The sequence below is a fragment of the Dermacentor variabilis genome, chromosome 7 (assembly GCF_050947875.1).
Source record: "Dermacentor variabilis isolate Ectoservices chromosome 7, ASM5094787v1, whole genome shotgun sequence".
Lineage (NCBI taxonomy): Eukaryota > Metazoa > Arthropoda > Arachnida > Ixodida > Ixodidae > Dermacentor > Dermacentor variabilis.
This window is the reverse complement of record NC_134574.1, coordinates 146,493,080-146,507,010: the sequence shown is the minus strand read 5'-3', so window position 1 is coordinate 146,507,010 and position 13,931 is coordinate 146,493,080. Positions and strand designations below refer to the sequence as shown.

At 44.7% G+C, this 13,931-nt stretch overlaps 1 protein-coding gene across 2 annotated transcripts in view; it reads right to left on the bottom strand.

The window, feature by feature from the left end:
- Window positions 1-317: 317 nt before the first annotated feature.
- Window positions 318-13,931, bottom strand: part of LOC142588118 (peptidoglycan-recognition protein SC2-like) — a 32,970-nt gene continuing 19,356 nt past the window's right edge. For both annotated transcript variants that reach the window (XM_075699598.1, XM_075699600.1), the window contains exons 4-6: window positions 4,429-4,626; window positions 1,750-1,955; window positions 318-594 (exon numbers count right to left, since the gene is read on the bottom strand). In XM_075699598.1, the coding sequence (XP_075555713.1) occupies window positions 448-594; window positions 1,750-1,955; window positions 4,429-4,626 (551 nt within the window). In that variant the 3' untranslated portion in view covers window positions 318-447. The remainder of the gene's footprint in view (window positions 595-1,749; window positions 1,956-4,428; window positions 4,627-13,931) is intronic.

Sequence of the window (13,931 nt, the reverse complement as noted above, 5' to 3'; positions counted from 1 at the left end):
ATTAAAAGAATAATCAGAAAAACTGCGAATGGTCGGGGCCCCTTGATAGGGCTCCGCTGGCTCTTGCCATCTTCTCAGCTCTCTTTATCAGCTTGAGCTGGTTGTCGAGGGCCGAGCTGGACAGCAGTGCCTCCCATTGCTCCCTCGTGGTGTTCGTGTCTGGGAGTTCTGTGTTGTGTAGTGTGCACTCCCACGTAATGTGGTATAGTGTTAAAGCTGCACGTACCTGAGCTGTTGGACGGGATCAACTGCCCGTGGACCAACTACCCGAGGGACCTCATCTACCGTTGTTTTCCTTCATTATTGGACACCAATTCAAGAAAGGGTAAAAGTAGAACAAGATATATTGCTGTGAGTGATTCTTCTCAAGTACAACAGCGTTCATGAGATGTTCCAAGAGAAAAATGTTCCTTGAGCATTAGCAGATTTATCGCTGACTTTGGCGGGTCACTGGCCGCCATAGCAGAGGAACCTCCTAAGCCTGCCCTTGAAGTTGGCCCACTTCTTGATGATGGCGTAGAGGACGTTGCCCGGACAAGTGGTGCAGTTGGCGTCTCGGTGACCATGCAGTGAGTACCCTTCCTGGATCATTCCCTACGTCCATGAGAGATAGAACCAAGGAAATGAGGCGAGTATTTTTTTTCATTAAAAAATCCTGGATTAAAAATAATACCGATAAACATATTCCTGCATATACCCTAGAGGCTGACTGGCGAATCGCCAGTCGGCCTCTTTATATAATGAATTCTTGTTCTCTTGCAACGATCTAATAGAATATCACCTTTGCTTTCTACATAATAATCTTCAACCCTACTTTTACACTTTCTCGGTTAGTGTACTAAATCATTTGTTCCAACACATACTCATCGTTGCTGAATAGGATCGTGTCATCTGCAAACCGAAGGTTGTTGAAATATTCGCCGTTGATCCTCGCCCCTAATTCTTCCCAGTCTAGTAGTTAGAATACTTCTGATAGGCATACAGTAAAGGACATTAAAAATATTATGCCTCCTTCCTTGACCCCTTTCTTGAGAGGTTTTTCTCCGCATTTCCTGCGGAGAGTTAGGGTAGCCGTGGAAATTTCGAAGATATTTGCTGAAATATTCACGTACACTTCCTGTGCTTCTCTAACACGCAACGTCTTCATGACTGCTGACATCTCTGGTGAATAAAATGCCTTTTCTTAATCCATGAAAGCCATATGGATTGGTTGCCTGTACTGCAGAGAGGTTGGTGGTACGGTGAGGGTACAGTTGAAAATACAGTGTTCACGGAAATAATGAACACCAGCCGCGGCAGCTTAGGGACTATGGCGCTGCGCTGCTCAGCACGATGTTGCGGGTTCGATCCGGGCCATGTTTTCATGGGGGCGACATGTAGATGCGCCCGTATACTTTGAGTTTGGTGCACGGTAAAGAAAATTCGGGCGCCGAACTTGATCTGGCGCCTCCCACTACGGCATGCTTCATAATCTGATAATTATTTTAACAAGTACAACCCTGGTATCTTTTGTTTCGTTTGCCTCTTCACTGCAGAGTGACAAAAGGAAGCACTACGTGGCATTAACGTCAAGGACAAACGGACGCAGCAAACTAAGTTCCGTGCTTTCAAGTTACCGCAGCAGTAAAAAAGATGCACGAGTACAAAATGATGCGTTTACGCGCCGCTTCACTTATCGTCTGAATTAACTAACCACGTATTCGCACGCATGCGCATCGGTGGAAAGGCTGTATACCACTCGCAACGTACCTCCCTGACGCCGCAGGAGATCAGCCTCTTGGCCGCAAGCAGCATCTTTTGGCTTGGCTTGGCTCGGTTGAAGTCTCCCACGAAGGAGATGGCGATGGCCACGCGATTGTAGCCATGTGTATGGGCGCCTTCGCGTCCGAAGCCACGGCCCTCGTAAATGAAGCCGTCACCGCCCACCAGAAAGTTGTAGCTGATATCTGGCCAGCCTGTGGGCAACATTTAACGGCCTCTGATGTAATGTAACCCAATTATGCGTTAACGAACATTCGGCAATTGGGAATGGAAGCATATAGAAGCGCTGTGTATTCGATTTCGCTTTCGAAGGGAACGGCACTTATGTGTGATTACACTCTAGAATATCATAGTTGCAGTCGACATATTTATTATTCAATACGAATATTCTTTTTAATAATTCGTACTAAAAGGGAATGATTCAGTAGTGTACTTGAAACAAACGGGCGTTTTATCCGTGGAATGGAAATACACACCGAGTCAGTCTAACTGTAAACGTATTCAGAAGCTCTGCATAATATTGAGAACGATTCAAAAATTATTTTAAAACGATTCCATTATGTGCACTCTTATTTTGGATTTCTAGTCCATGTGCTGCCTTAAGCGATTTTATTGTATTTTGCGTTTTCACGATTCGAATAGCTTACAGTTGGCTGTCATCCCATTGGGTTCGTGTTCGGCTCAGTGTTGTCGTTTGCCACTTTTCATTCGCATCATGCCACATGTTTGTATATATATATATTTGATTCGTGCACTGTCATTGTTATTTGATCAGTATCTAACTCAGATTGAAAACCGGAGCTCGCAGACTTCTCTACATGTGGCAAGATGTAGTTGTCGATACCGGTTTTCTTGTGGTTCTTGCGAGAAAGCTAGTGTGTTTGATCGATTATATGCTCTTTTCTTGTAGATTAAAGCTGAACCCCATTATGATACAACTGTAAAAAGTGAGATGAAGTTTAAAGATTGAAGCTCGAAGTTTCATCGTTTCGCAAGCCAAAACAAGCATACATTTTGAGCAGTGCATTAGAAGGCTCCAAAGTAGAACTGCCCGGGGGACCTCCTGTTTCACAATGCATGCAAGGTAATGGTCTAAACTGCAGCATGATGCATCGAACGAGCGATGACACACCGCTGAATTTTATATACGTGCTAAATCACAAGATAAAAACAATAAAATACAGAACTGCTCATGAAAAAGGTATTTCATTTCATATTCAGATATTTCAACAAACGAAATCAGGCACTCACATACGCAGAAGAAAAAAAAGATTGTTAATTGGGCTAAAAAGAATGCTTTACATATAAACTTCGGCAGACAGAACTTAGTGTTAATTTTTCGGTTAGCATGGAATGCTTCTAAACTAGTGACAAGGGAATCTATAGGGGAATCTGAAGAGAGCCAAGACTGAAGTATTATTCTGTACATTATCAAATTCTGCCTTATTTTTTCAGATTCTTGACTGGCGGAGGTTTTGAGCCAATAAAAGACTCCGTAGCAGTCTTCCTGGCCAATCAGAGCTGACAAGATGGTGAATTGGATAATATGGCGGAATTTCGCAACGTAGAGTATCACCCCCGATGCATACAGATATGTAATGACATCTTAGGCAAGTCGTTGTACATCCTCCTGCAGCACTATACATATGCCAGATATTGTCAAAGCGAAGTTTTATTGCTAACACAAGCCGGTCTGAATGGCGATAGCTGTAATCCTGAATATCATTTTAAAGGTCTTATATACTGGGCGTCCCAACTATCATGCACCAAGATTTTTTTAAAAATATGGAAATGCCACGTAGCTTGCCACAGCCAAGGTAATGTTTGCCGTCACTTGGGGATATTCAGATTATTTTTTTTGCATTACGCCTACTTACATAATTAGTCTTAATTAATTAATCAATAAACGTATAAAATGTCATAATTAGATGAAAAGCGTCAGTGGGAAAATTCAAGAGCAACATGAAAAACTCCCGATAGAGCTTTTTGTTGCTCAATACGTGAGCGTGAAAGGAGCCCGCGAATAGGCACAAAATTTCCGCGCGACTGGCCGCTCGTGGCACTTTGCGTGTATTCGCAAGCTTCTTTCACTCTCTACAAAACATTTTTTACGTAGCACGTATTGAGCAACAAAAAGCTGTATCGGGAGTTTTTCATGTTCCTCTTCAATTTTCTCATGGACTCTTTTAATCTAATTATAGCATTTGATAAGTTGGTTAATTAATTAAAACTAGTTATGTAAATAGGTGGCATGCAAAAAATAATCCGAGTATTTCCAAGTGACGGCAAACAACATTACCTTGGTTCGGTCCAGCTACTTTGCATTTGCATATATTTAAGTTTTGGTGCATGATAGCTGGGACCACCCTTATATATATATATATATATATATATATATATATATATATATATATATATATATATATAGTCATGTAATACAGCAGCTTGAACGCCGTAACTATGATGTATCAATCTTTTTTAAAAATTCTTCCTAACTGCCGCGCCAATCCGACTTCGCAAACCGCAGAGTTAATGGCGGCGTCCGCGGATAAATGACGATGCTTCACACTTTGAGCGAAGCTGGCAGACTTCTTTAAACCATACACTTTAATTTCGCTGACAAGCGTGCGGTAGTTTCGTGGAAAGCCTTTCAAAAAGAAGCCTTACGGTTGGTGTCCATGTGCTGTTTCTGGTAGTTTCGCACGAGTCCGCTGCAACTGGTCGTGTGCTTGCACTGTGGTCCCGCGGTGTGGTGGATGAAGACATGCTCGGCTCGGGGGTTTTTCATGGCCACCTCTACTCTCGGAGGCCTCGCACCCCAACCACTGCGGGAGACGATCATGACTCCCGGACATTGCAGGGCACCTGGGGGGTTAAGACTGTAGTTAGGGCGAGGCTTTAGCTCGGGGCCAACTCCCATTCCCCTAATTCGAATGCACGTGAGACGTGGAAATGCCCTCGTTCGACGCCTGCTGAGAAAATTTGAATCAAATCTGTTAAATTCAGAGAGAAATACGATTTCTGCTGTCTGTGTGGAAGCAGAATTCATGACGTCATTGCTCTTCGCGAGGATTTCCGGAAACCTTAAAGAAACACCAAAGAAAAGCAGTAAGTCAGTTTAGAGTGATAAAATATACTCTTTCAATATTCTATGTTAAATAATTTTCCGCTAAAAATTTGATTATTGCAAGGGAAAGTGAAGGTCAAAGTTCAGTTTCTTCTCAAGTTTTGCGCTGAAACCTGAGCACACGGATGCCAGAATGACGTCACGAATTTCACATCTTTTTTTGTCATTGAATCGTTGTGGCTCAATAAACGCCGTTGAAACTTGGTATGTTTAGTATTCGACCTCTCTAGAGTACAATGTCGTTCAACTATAGTGATTATTCAAAATAAAGAAGGATCTTTCATTCAAGTAGCGGTGCGTCCAGCGAAAGTCTCTCTGCCAATCCCAACAGCTTCTAAGGTGTCCAAATAGTATGATGGGCTGCATCGTCGTAGTTGCCCTTAACATCAAGGAATACGACAGCAGTGATTATTATAGGTGTTTCCAGGACTGGACAGGTGTTTCAAAGTCAAAAGCGTTATGTATCGATGGGTGTCCGCGTCGAAATCCAGGCTCTACCTATGGTTACGCGTTGTTAAATTCCAAGTACTACACTAACCGTATCAGGATCATTATCGCTGTTACCTTGCCGGCGCATCTCTGGCCAGTGCTATTGGATGGTAAGATGACGGTTTCAAGGTATATTTGCCAGCCAAGTAGGGACCAAACCGTCACGTCACAATGCGTTGTATAGGCCAAGTAGGGCATCTAGGGCTGCTTGGCCAAGGTTTGCAAGCGCAGAGTATATGACACTGTCAGGTCTTGGTGACGAAGAACGCCTGCACCCACCTAGCAGCAAGTGCAGCCACCACTTATTCCATGGCAAAAGGGGCCTCCATACGCGGATATAGAGAGCCAGGAGTAAAAATAGCGACAGGTTTGCAAGGCTAGAGCTTCTGGCCGGCGATCCTTGGGCAGTATACCCTTCTGTTACGTCGACTAATTGGCGTCCTTGACAGAGGACTAGAGCTGTAATTAAATGAATGGCGCTGTTGAGGAGCTGTTCGAAGTCCGCGAACTGTTCTCAAGAAAACCGACCGATCGATTCTTACGCGGATTAAGAGGCCCACGAAAAAGATTTTTCAATGTTGATTTTTACCAGCGCAGCAAGGCGACACTGAGTTTTCTTTTAAATGCAGCTGGGCCTCTCTAAGGTCGCAAACAGATTTAGTCCGTTTGAATCATCGCTCCACCCGCCGGCGGATGGCGAGAAGGCGCTGTATTTCCGCCTCAAGGATATCTGTGTGTTTCGCCAGTGGTCGACATGAACGCCTAGTATCAACATGTGCACGGCCTTTGCGAAATGAAATTTCAGTGTCGGCGAAAAACCCTTCGCGGCATGCGCTTTCCATTAGTGGTTTAAACACGGAGCAATCTATTGTTTGTTGCAGATTTCATGAAGTCGCTTTGGCAAGACCCTGTATCTTAAGATAGGTGGAAATGTGTTCGCTTCCGAGGGTTTCTCTATCTGCAGACGAGTGGGCGCTGTCTGTGAGACATCGCGATAAGAAAGCTAGGCCTAAACGGCTGATGTATACGTACGGCTGCGAAGAAATGAGAGACCACCCACCTTGGTGGCTTAGTGGCTATGGTGTTGCCATGCTAAGCCCGTGGTCGCGGGATCAAATCCGGGTCGCGGTGGCCGTATTTCGATGGAAGCGAAATGCGAAAATGGCCCGTGTCACGTGCATATGGGGGCGCGTTAAAGATGCCCAGGTGGTCAAAATTAATCCGGAGTCCCCCCCACATACGGCGTGCTTTGTAATCAAGTCGCGATTTTAGAGCGTGAAACCTCAAAATTTATTTAAAGAAATGACAGACTATTCTATTGATTATACAGCAAAGTTTGTGGTTACAGGCAATCTAGTATTCTTCCTTTAGAATTTACCTTGGAGCTTCCCCAATTCAAATGATGCGTGGTATAGTGCTCAACAACAATCCATAGGCTAGAGGAACCAGCTAAAATGTCTATCTGTCTGTCTCTTAACACAACTTGATGAAGAAAGGTGAGCGCTCACTATAGTAAACGTAAGCTTGTTTTTTCCCGGTCAAGCAGACATACTGTCATGAGGTCGCACTGGATGAAGAACATATGTGAGCTTGCACTTTAGGTAGTGATAACTTTGCTAATGTCATTTTACAAGTCAATGACACAAAAGATATAGAGCCGGTTGGCTTTTTTGTAGGTTCGGTGCACAGAGAACGACAATGGTAGCTCGATTGTTCAAAACGTATTGGCGAAAGTTGTAAATACGCTACTTATGTCCGCGGGCTTTTCCACTGCCAAATAAACGCTTCCTTGATTTGTCTGAGGAACGGAGGCGGTAGAGCCATACTGTTTGCTATTTGAGGTTCGCAAGAACAGGATATCCTGGCCGTCCAATACTTTCAGTGCATGCATGTGCCAGTTATCATCACGCGAACGACTTTCATTAGAGACTTGCTGATTTCGATGACTTGCTTATCTTGATGGGGGCGAAATGCGGAAACACCCGTGTACTTAGATTTAGGTGCACGTTAAAGAACCCCAGGTGGTCCAAATATGCGGAGTCCTTCACTACGACGTGCCTCATAATCAGAAAGTGGTCTTGGCACGTAAAACCCCATAATTTAACTTAATTTTCAGTTTGGTGCTCTTTACCTTGTACTCGATCTGCGGCGTCATTGGTGCGTCTGTAATCCACTGTGGGCCGTTGTTGCGCTGGAGGCCGTAATGCCGGAAATACCGTCACGCATTTCCAGTAGATGTATTCACTCCGTCACTAGCCACCACGTATTTAATGCGGGTAACCGGTTCGCGTGCACCAGCTGGAGGGAAAATTGTCTTTCATTCAACGGGATCAGTACTATCAAGAGACGAAGACCGTTTAGGTGGGCACGACGCCGGCGCACTTTGGCGCTGGCCTCTTCGTGTGTTAAGTTGTCTCTCACCATTTGTTTGGGGACTTTCAGCTCTTTGTTTTTTGTCGTGCAGTTTCTCGACGAGGTTTCATGGGTATTCAGAGGAATTGGTGCAGTTAAAGTCAATTGCATGATGAACGTCTGCATTGTGCCGCCCAGGGCATTTTAGGTACGCGGTAGAATTCTGGCATATACCACTGAGCATCCTGATCATTGACTGTATACTCACTATATGCACATAACGCTGCTCCGTTATTGACGTCACCTGCGATACTATTCTCTCCGGTGTTAATTCTCACATCTGTACTCTCACTCGATCGGAAGAAGGGCCCTTAGTGATCCACATAGTGCTTGCCTGTTATGGCGATTCAGGCTGTCGATTGGCGTCTCTGACATGACGCGGATGGTGTGGACCGTAGCAGCATTCTTTTCTATCTCCGTCGGTCTTTGCTTAAGACCATAGAGCAGTAACAATTCTCCTCTTTTCTTTTCGCCATGCAACTGTCAAGAAGTCACCGTCGTCCGACACATTTTCTTCTGAAGTAAAACACAGCAGGGTGTCCTCGATGTCTGCGTCACTCGTGAGGTGGTTGCGCTTCCTCGGAGCACTCGATGGTGTGACATCTGTCTCGTCCGAACGCCTAGATGACTTCCCTTCCATCGCCGAAAACGCCCCAAAACACTCGTAAAAATGAGAGAAGTAGAAAGCGGGGTTCCACGCAAGATTCACTAGGCCGTTTATATGGACACAAAAAAGAGGGAGAGAGAGATTACCTGTTTCAACGAGCCCGTTCGCAAGCAGCACAAATGCGACCGCATTGAGCGCGGTGAGTTCACGTGCCATGGTGAGCTAGCTCTCCGGGGGCCTTCCTCGATCTGACGAGTTCGCAGCTGTTGAACTTTGATGTCGTTCACGGGTACAGCTGCTACGCTTCCAATATGCAGAAGTTGTCACGCAAAGCTTCCACACTGCCCCCTTGAATCCAGAGACTTTTAAACCAAATGCTCGCTCGGAGATATTATGAGCTAATCGGAAATGCAGAACCAATAAACAAAGAGGATTCACGACAAGTGCTGGTGATAGCTATCCCCTAGCGCACACAGTGCCTTGTTGGTGGAGCGTCGCGCACAGATCTGTTTGAGACAAATAGACTTTATCGTACAGATTAGGTACATTGTGGGGCATGTTTATTCACAAGCATGACGCCAAAAGTTACGTAAGTCTGATTCGCGGAGGGCAGCATCCTGAAAATATACGCCGAGAAATTACCTCAGCGTGATTCGAGGAGGACCATGCCTTTAAACTTGGCAGGACAAAAAAAAAACTGCTAATATCTAAACGGGGACAGCCTGGGGCTCAAAAAAAGGCGACAACTGGACGATCTAGAATATGTCGGGCACAAGACAACACAAGACAAGACAACACCCTGAGATCCTGGAAGCGTATCCATATCGCGTGGGAAAAAGAAAATACCCTCTGCGACAGCCAGCCATCCGTGGCCCTTCTTGAAAAAAAAATTGCCTTTGTGTATATCGATAATACAGTGCGCAATCTGTCACTTCTTAGTGCATTTTGGAGCAAGCTGGTGAACATGCCTGTTTTGGGGCGTGTTTATAGATGCACATGGGTTTGCCATGGCCCTAATAATCGATGTTTCTTTTCTTCTAATAAAACTTACAGCGGTCCTACAGCTCTTTGTTATCTAAACAACTTTTTCTCTCGTTGTAGAGTTGAGTTGAGTTGAGTGGTTGTAGGCTACTGGTGGGATTAGCCTTGCAGTTGCTGCCGGCAATTGCTCCGTCGTAGCGACACTTCAAATAAATAAATCACATAAATCAGACACAGAACTCACAATTACAAATAGTCACTCCTAAGTTCACCATGTAGAGGCCAAATCCGTGTCCTGCAGGTACCTTAAAGGAAGGCGAGAGACCTCCTTCCTACAGAATTGGCTCCCGCGCGGGAAAACAATGTCCTGAAGACAACTGTGAAGAACTCCTGTCTTCTTGAGGGACCCGAATAACACAGAGTTCGTTTCATTACTGCAGAATTTTGTATCCAATATCCACTCCTGCGCCTAATGCCTGAAATACAGAGCGGCAGCACTTGATAAGTAAAATAAAAGTAAAAGTTGTTCGTCAGTGTTTGTCCTGTCTTTTCATGTTCCTCTGAGTAGTGTGTACTGCGCGTTTGTACCACGGGTCAATGGAATGTGGAGACGAAACTCTGGCTGTAGACATTGGAGATCTTTGCTTGGATAACGACGCTCAATAGAGCAAGAATAGAAGATCCATGCTGGGTATTTATGACAGCTATAGCGCATGGCGACGCCTGAATCCCTCCGTAGCTCACTGCACAAATCTGTTTTCAGTTAATGATTCGATCCATTACGAGGTCGTGGGATCGATTCCGGCCATCACGCTGGTGTACCGGGTTTCAGTGCATCCACGGTAAGGAACCTCAAAGTGGCAAAACAAAAATTGAGCCGTAATATCCTATACTGCGGCCCCCACAACTAGGATTCTGCGTTTTTCGGAGTTAACACTTTTGGGCAAATTCGGAGGGTGTCTTTTGTAATTGATTATTATTTTTTGCATTCTACTTAACGTGAGATTACACGCCCTAAAATCAGTATTTTCTTCTTTTATTCATTCCTTCTAAAATATAGGTAACTGTTCTCTATATAATGCAAGAAGACACTCGATATTGGAAAAGCTTTATTGAGCAAATGCTACAAGAGTAATTGTCGCTACTTGCAAGTTGGTGTAATGTATACAAGCATACCTTCGAATGTTTGCATCCGCAACTGTGGCACGTTCCTTCTTGATCTCCAGGCAGAACATAAAGAACACACTTTCAACGTTCGCCCTATAGATAGTGGGAAGGCTGTGCAAAACTTTAAAGAAGAGGCCAGTCGAGGTCATGCATGCGGCGGAGCAGCATCAGCCCAACAACCTTCTTTTTTTTTTGTTACATCGTACTCTTGATACTGTGAAGAGTCTGTAAAGAGCGTTAAAATCACATGGCATATCCCGCCGAATGCTGGCCCTCTCGTAACCACTCATAAAAAACCAGTAAGAGGCGATTTGAAGATTGGTGTCTTAACATTGTAGCGATGATACTTACAATGAAGAAACGTAAAAGCCAAATTTGCCACAAAATGAAAGCGCAGCACGTGCTATGCTGCTTCTGTTTCAATCTATTACCCCATTTGAGAGCGAATTTCAGGTTTAGACTACGACCAAATTTGACGTATTGTAATGATTGAGCTTGGTGGCCCCACTAGCCTCCGCGCCACTATAAAAGAGGCGCTTCTAGCATTCATCCAGGAGAGGTCTGCGCATGTCCATGGTGTGTACTGACAGAGTGGAAAGCGTTTGTAGCGCCGCCGAGTGAGAGAGTGTGGCGCGGCTAGTAGCGCTCCGCGTTCGTATGCTTTTTCTTCTTCCCCATCTAGAGCAGGAGGAAGAAATAACTGGAAAATAATTTGTACTCTTACAAGTAAATTGGGCTGTAAATCGGTCTATAACTCACACTGTTACACCTCTTTGGCACGCGCTGAGCGCGTAGGGTTCCCCCGTTTCTCCTCCTTCCCCTTCTACAACGTAAAATATTCTTGTCTTGCTTTAGCGCAACTCAGTTCGAGTATGAAGGAAAAGGACAGGTAATAGGATGAGCACTATCACGCCCTCACCCGCCAGAGACCGAAAAAAAAATATTCCTTTTGTAACATTGGGGCCATTTAATCTTTTCTAGTGTCTTTTCTAGTGTCAACTTCTCGGAAGACTTCCGGTTAAGCCCTCTGGAACAACGGAACGTTACAATAGCCTATCAATTTAGGGAACCCACCAACTGGCACCAGTTTTGCAGTTAAGTTGGAATGTTCGACAAGTAAATTTTATTGTTCAGTGCAACAAAAAACGCCCATACATATGAGCTCGACGCATGGCGCACGTTATCTATATCTGAACACATCAAGAATATGTACCTACAGTATACTATGCGACAAAATACTTCCTTTTTCTTGGCTAACTTGACTGTCCAAAATGCATGTCCGCAAATTTTTGAGGTCATGAATGCACGGCTGCCACAGCATGAATAAAAAGGGTCTTGGTGGGAGTCTGCCCGGCGCTGTGTTAACTACATGGGCACATCGTTAAAACATGAAATGTTTCTAAAAAGCACAATTTTAATTTAGTCTTTGATTCAGATTTGAAGAAAGTCCATTTTGAAAGTTATTGTGAATATTTGAGCTCTGTAGTGATAAAGCTCTCTGGTCCTTAGCAGTTGGATTACTGCAATGGGACCTCATCTGCGGTTTCTTTCCTTGATTATTGGACATCGATCGACTCATTAAAGCACAAAACTTAAACAAAAATATTTTGCTGGCAGTGATTCTTCTCAAGTACAAGTGTTCGTCTCATGTTCCAAGAGAAAAAATGTTGGGTATGATTTAATGATATTTTGGCGGGTTGCTAGCAGAGGAACCTCCGAAGCCTGCCCTTGAAGTGGGCCCACTTCTTGATGATGGCGTAAAGGATGTTGCCTGGACAAGTAGTGCAGTTGGCGTCTCGGTGACCATGCAGTGAGTACCCTTTCTGGATCTTCCCCTACGTCCAAAAGAGATAGAAGGAAATAAGACAGAAATATTTTATTTCAATAATGAATCAACATTACTGTTACCACGCTATGGCTCACTGGACAAATTACAGTTTCAATACACAAGTCCTCGACAGCTTCCGGTTTTGCCCACTGCAATAACCCGCTAAGATCATGGGACAGAAATGAGAAGGGTCAGTAGCTAGAGTGGGATAACCGACAAGCAGGCAGATTTACTGCACTGTTTCCTTGCATATAATTACAACGCTAAATGTGCAGCTTGACGCATACTGAGTTATACGAAATATTAGAAGTATTAGTCTTGAGTGGACATGCGCCTTTCTTTCACCTTATCTGAACACGTAGAGAGAGAGAGAGACGTTCCCGTACGTGTAGCTAAAAACACGCTCATTCTTTCGGTGTAGTAGGCTATAATAAGGCACGTGACCGGAAGATTCTTGGGACCACAGGCTCGCTGCTGTAATATTGATGCTTTTCTTAAGAAAGGCGGGCATGGAGAGAAGCTCGAAAAACAGCAACAATCTGAGCTAGTTTGTAGAGGTTCATGGTACGGAAATTCAGGCGTCCGAAACAGAAAGAATTCATCCTCACTATTCTCGAAAAGGCTCTTAGCGCACTCACCAAGTCTACGCAGCTGAGCTAGTTTACATACCAAAATAATGGCTTAAAAAGCCTTTCACCAGGGCCCTACTCCGAAATTGAGTTCAGAGTTTACCACTACGACCTGCCTCACAATCAAATCACTGTTTTGGCACGTACAACCCCGGAATTCTTTTTTTTTTCCTTTTTCAAGGCAGGTCGACAAAGGAAGCGTGATGAGGTGTTAACGGCAAGGAGAAACGTACACAGCGAAGCAAATCTCAAGCTTTCAGCGTGCTAAAAATAACGGGGTTTTACGTGCCGAAACCACCATCTTATTATAAGGCACCGTGTAGCAGGGACATTGGAAATTTGGACCACCTGGGGTTCTTTAACGTGCACCTAAATCTAAGTACATGGGCGTTCTTGCATTTTGCCCCCATCGAAATGTGACCGCCGGGACCGGGATTCGATCCAGCTCATCGCACTGTCGCATTAAAAGAATGCACGATCACAATGGGATAGATTCAAGCCCTTTCACTTATCGTCCGTATTCACTTACCACATATTCGGACGTATGCGAAAAAAAAAACGGCGGAACTCATCTCACGATGAATGTCGACGTTAATGCGATTAGCATTGAAGCAGTGTATCGAAACCGTATCGCCAACGCCGAAACGCGTCTGCAGCTCGGCTCCTCTCTGGCGCTTCCCACTGCACACGGGTGCGCCATCTGGCGGCGTCGCCGTAAAATCCGCACGTGGCGCGGATTCGATTCCGCTGAGAAACGGATAAATTTAAAGGGTCATTTTTTGGCATTGTAGAGAGGCACACATCCAGTGGCACATACTCAGTTATGTTAACGCCACAGAGGTTCGTTGGTGAGTGGCACACACCTGCTCTAGCGACGCAGGTTTGTATGACAGAGGTTCGTGGAAGAGCAGTACATAGCCAGTGTCACAT